General features: G+C 48.0%; 1 protein-coding gene across 1 annotated transcript in view; it reads right to left on the minus strand.

Annotated features, from left to right (window-relative positions):
- Positions 1 to 1571, minus strand: part of LOC307041206 (laminin subunit beta-1-like) — a gene marked incomplete at its 5' end in the record, with an annotated part of 28983 nt that extends 27412 nt beyond the window's left edge. Inside the window, one exon of the mRNA XM_079684532.1 lies at positions 1522 to 1571. Coding sequence (XP_079540658.1) covers positions 1522 to 1571 — 50 coding nt within the window. The remainder of the gene's footprint in view (positions 1 to 1521) is intronic.
- Between the last annotated feature and the right edge of the window lie 2752 nt (positions 1572 to 4323).

The following is a 4323-nucleotide window of genomic DNA, read 5'->3' on the forward strand; positions in this document are numbered from 1 at the left end:
TTTGTCTCACTGTGTGTCTCACCTTTGTGTCTCACTGTGTGTCTCACCTATGTGTCTCACTGTGTGTCTCACATGTGTGTCTAACCTGTGTGTCTCACTGTGTGTCTCACTGTGTGTCTCACTGTGTGTCTCACCTGTGTGTCTCACTGTGTGTCTCACTGTGTGTGTCTCACCTGTGTGTCTCACCTGTGTGTCTCACTGTGTGTCTCACTGTGTGTCTCACTGTGTGTCTCACCTGTGTGTCTCACTGTGTGTCTCACTGTGTGTCTCACTGTGTGTCTCACCTGTGTGTCTCACTGTGTGTCTCACTGTGTGTCTCACTGTGTCTCACCTGTGTGTCTCACTGTGTGTCTCACTGTGTGTCTCACTGTGTGTCTCACCTGTGTGTCTCACTGTGTGTCTCACTGTGTGTCTCACCTGTGTGTCTCACCTGTGTGTCTCACTGTGTGTCTCACTGTGTGTCCTCACTGTGTGTCCTCACCTGTGTGTCTCACTGTGTGTCTCACTGTGTCTCACCTGTGTGTCTCACCTGTGTGTCTCACTGTGTGTCTCACTGTGTGTCTCACTGTGTGTCTCACCTGTGTGTCTCACTGTGTCGCGTCTCAACTGTGTTTCTCACTGTGTGTCTCACTGTGTGTCTCACTGTGTGTCTCACCTGTGTGTCTCACTGTGTGCCTCACTTCTCACTGTGCGTCTCACTGTGTGTCTCACTGTGTCTCACCTGTGTGTCTCACTGTGTGTCTCACCTGTGTGTCTCACTGTGTCTCACCTGTGTGTCTCACTGTGTGTCTCACCTATGTGTCTCACTGTGTCTCACCTGTGTGTCTCACTGTGTGTCTCACTGTGTCTCACCTGTGTGTCTCACTGTGTGTCTCACCTATGTGTCTCACTGTGTCTCACCTGTGTGTCTCACTGTGTGTCTCACCTGTGTGTCCTCACTGTGTGTCCCACCTGTGTGCCTCACTGTGTCTCACCTGTGTGTCTCACCTGTGTGTCTCACTGTGTCTCACCTGTGTGTCTCACCTGTGTGTCTCACTGTGTCTCACCTGTGTGTCTCACTGTGTGTCTCACCTGTGTGTCTCACTGTGTCTCACCTGTGTGTCTCACTGTGTGTCCCACCTGTGTGTCTCACTGTGTGTCTCAGTGTGTGTCTCACCTGTGTGTCTCACTGTGTCTCACCTGTGTGTCTCACTGTGTGTCTCAGTGTGTGTCTCACCTGTGTGTCTCACTGTGTGTCTCACTGTGTGTCTCACCTATGTGTCTCACTGTGTGTCTCACCTGTGTGTCTCACTGTGTGTCTCACCTGTGTGTCTCACTGTGTCTCACCTGTGTGCCTCACTTTGTGTCTCACCTGTGTGTCTCACTGTGTCTCACCTGTGTGTCTCACTGTGTGCCTCACTTTGTGTCTCACTGTGTGTCTCACCTGTGTGTCTCACTGTGTGTCCCACTGTGTGTGTCACTTTGTGTCTCACTGTGTGTCCCACCTGTGTGCCTCACTTTGTGTCTCACTGTGTGTGTCACCTGTGCTCTGAGGTGTCTCCTGCTGTCAAAGTGCACGACTTGTAGAACATTTGTTCACCTGACCTGTCCACCAATTCCACCTGTCCAACTGTCCACCTGACCACCTGTCCACCTGTCCACCTGTCCAACTGTCCACCTGACCACCTGTCCACCTGTCCACCTGACACCTGTCCACCCGACCACCTGTCCACCTGTCCACCTGTTCAACTGCTCACCTGTCCACCTGACCACCTGTCCACCTGTCCACCTGTCCACCTGTCCACCTGACCACCCGACCACCTGTCCACCTGACCACCTGTCCACCTGTCCACCTGTCCACCTGTCCACCTGACCACCTGACCACCTGTCCACCTGTCCACCTGTCCACCTGTTCAACTGCTCACCTGTCCACCTGACCACCTGACCACCTGTCCACCCGACCACCTGTCACCTGACCACCTGACCACCTGACCACCTGTCCACCCGACCACCTGTCCACCTGACCACCTGTCCACCTGACCACCTGTCCACCTGTCCACCTGTCCACCTGTCCACCCGATGAACTGCTCACCTGTCAAAATAAATAAATAATCTGTATGGTTTCTATAATTGAAGCACGTTGAGCACCAGGGAAAACGCCATATAAATAACATGTGTTATTATTAATATTATTATTATTATTTATATTATTATTATTATTTATATTATTAGTTTAAATCAAACGCTCCCTCAGACTCACAGAGTGTTCGTGTCTCCAGAGATTTAAAGGTTAATTCGAGTAGAGACAGATCAGAGTCCCAGCAGGAACATTCCCGCTGAAGTTCAGCAGTCCCTCCAGGGCGATGGGGGGGGTCCAGGAACATGTAGGAGAGAGGGGTCCAAACTAGGGCCCGGGGCCGAATGTGGCCAAAGCTAAATCTAATAATGAATCTGACCCCACCTGAACTTGTGCTAGTCTCATTGTACTTCTTAATGTGTGTACAGGTATTTTACACAGTAGTATTTCATGTGTTTGAGCCCACGTTTTTATTTAATGACTTCGTATACTGCCTGCAGATTGGTCCATTTTAGAATAATATATATGATATGTTTGATAATGATTGATCATGAAAGTGTTCTCAAAGCTGGTAAAGGTGCAGCTAGTCTGAATGACTTTGTATACTGCAGGGTAGCTGGTGGATTTACTCCAGGTGGAACTAAAGTCTGATTCAACACTTGATTAGATTTCACATCATTCATCCACATCTGAGAAGTAACTAAAGGTATTAAATACATGTAGTGAGTAGAAGTACACCATGTACCTCTGAACTGTAGTGAGTAGAAGTACACCATGTACCTCTGAACTGTAGAGGAGTAGAAGTACACCATGTACCTCTGAACTGTAGAGGAGTAGAAGTACACCATGTACCTCTGAACTGTAGTGGAGTAGAAGTACACCATGTACCTCTGAACTGTAGAGAGTAGAAGTACACCATGTACCTCTGAACTGTAGAGGAGTAGAAGTACACCATGTACCTCTGAACTGTAGAGGAGTAGAAGTACACCATGTACCTCTGAACTGTAGTGGAGTAGAAGTACACCATGTACCTCTGAACTGTAGTGGAGTAGAAGTACACCATGTACCTCTGAACTGTAGAGGAGTAGAAGTACACCATGTACCTCTGAACTGTAGTGGAGTAGAAGTACACCATGTACCTCTGAACTGTAGAGAGTAGAAGTACACCATGTACCTCTGAACTGTAGAGGAGTAGAAGTACACCATGTACCTCTGAACTGTAGAGGAGTAGAAGTACACCATGTACCTCTGAACTGTAGAGGAGTAGAAGTACACCATGTACCTCTGAACTGTAGTGGAGTAGAAGTACACCATGTACCTCTGAACTGTAGAGGAGTAGAAGTACACCATGTACCTCTGAACTGTAGAGAGTAGAAGTACACCATGTACCTCTGAACTGTAGAGGGGTAGAAGTACACCATGTACCTCTGAACTGTAGAGGGGTAGAAGTACACCATGTACCTCTGAACTGTAGAGGGGTAGAAGTACACCATGTACCTCTGAACTGTAGAGGGGTAGAAGTACACCATGTACCTCTGAACTGTAGAGGGGTAGAAGTACACCATGTACCTCTGAACTGTAGAGGGGTAGAAGTACACCATGTACCTCTGAACTGTAGTGAGTAGAAGTACACCATGTACCTCTGAACTGTAGAGGGGTAGAAGTACACCATGTACCTCTGAACTGTAGAGGGGTAGAAGTACACCATGTACCTCTGAACTGTAGAGAGTAGAAGTACACCATGTACCTCTGAACTGTAGAGGGGTAGAAGTACACCATGTACCTCTGAACTGTAGAGGGGTAGAAGTACACCATGTACCTCTGAACTTTAGTGCAGTAGAAGTACACCATGTACCTCTGAACTTTAGTGCAGTCGAAGTACTCCATGTACCTATTTAAGTCACTGGACCCCAGGGAAGTGGTCTACATTTAATGAGTCACAAAGAAGAAGCAAAAAACTGAACTAAAGGGGATCATTTTCTCTCTAAACCCTCTTCAGAGTCCATCAGAGTCCACCAGAGTCCACCAGAGACCATCATAGTCCATCAGAGACCATCAGAGACCATCAAAGTCCACCAGAGACCATCAGAGTCCATCAGAGACCATCATATACCATCAGAGACCATCAGAGTCCACCAGAGACCATCAGAGTCCATCAAAGTCCATCAGAGACCATCAGAGACCATCATAGTCCATCAGAGACCATCAGAGACCATCAAAGTCCACCAGAGTCCATCAGAGTCCATCAGAGACCATCATATACCATC

This window comes from Notothenia rossii (genome assembly GCF_949606895.1).
Source record: "Notothenia rossii genome assembly, chromosome: 5".
Classification (NCBI taxonomy): domain Eukaryota; kingdom Metazoa; phylum Chordata; class Actinopteri; order Perciformes; family Nototheniidae; genus Notothenia; species Notothenia rossii.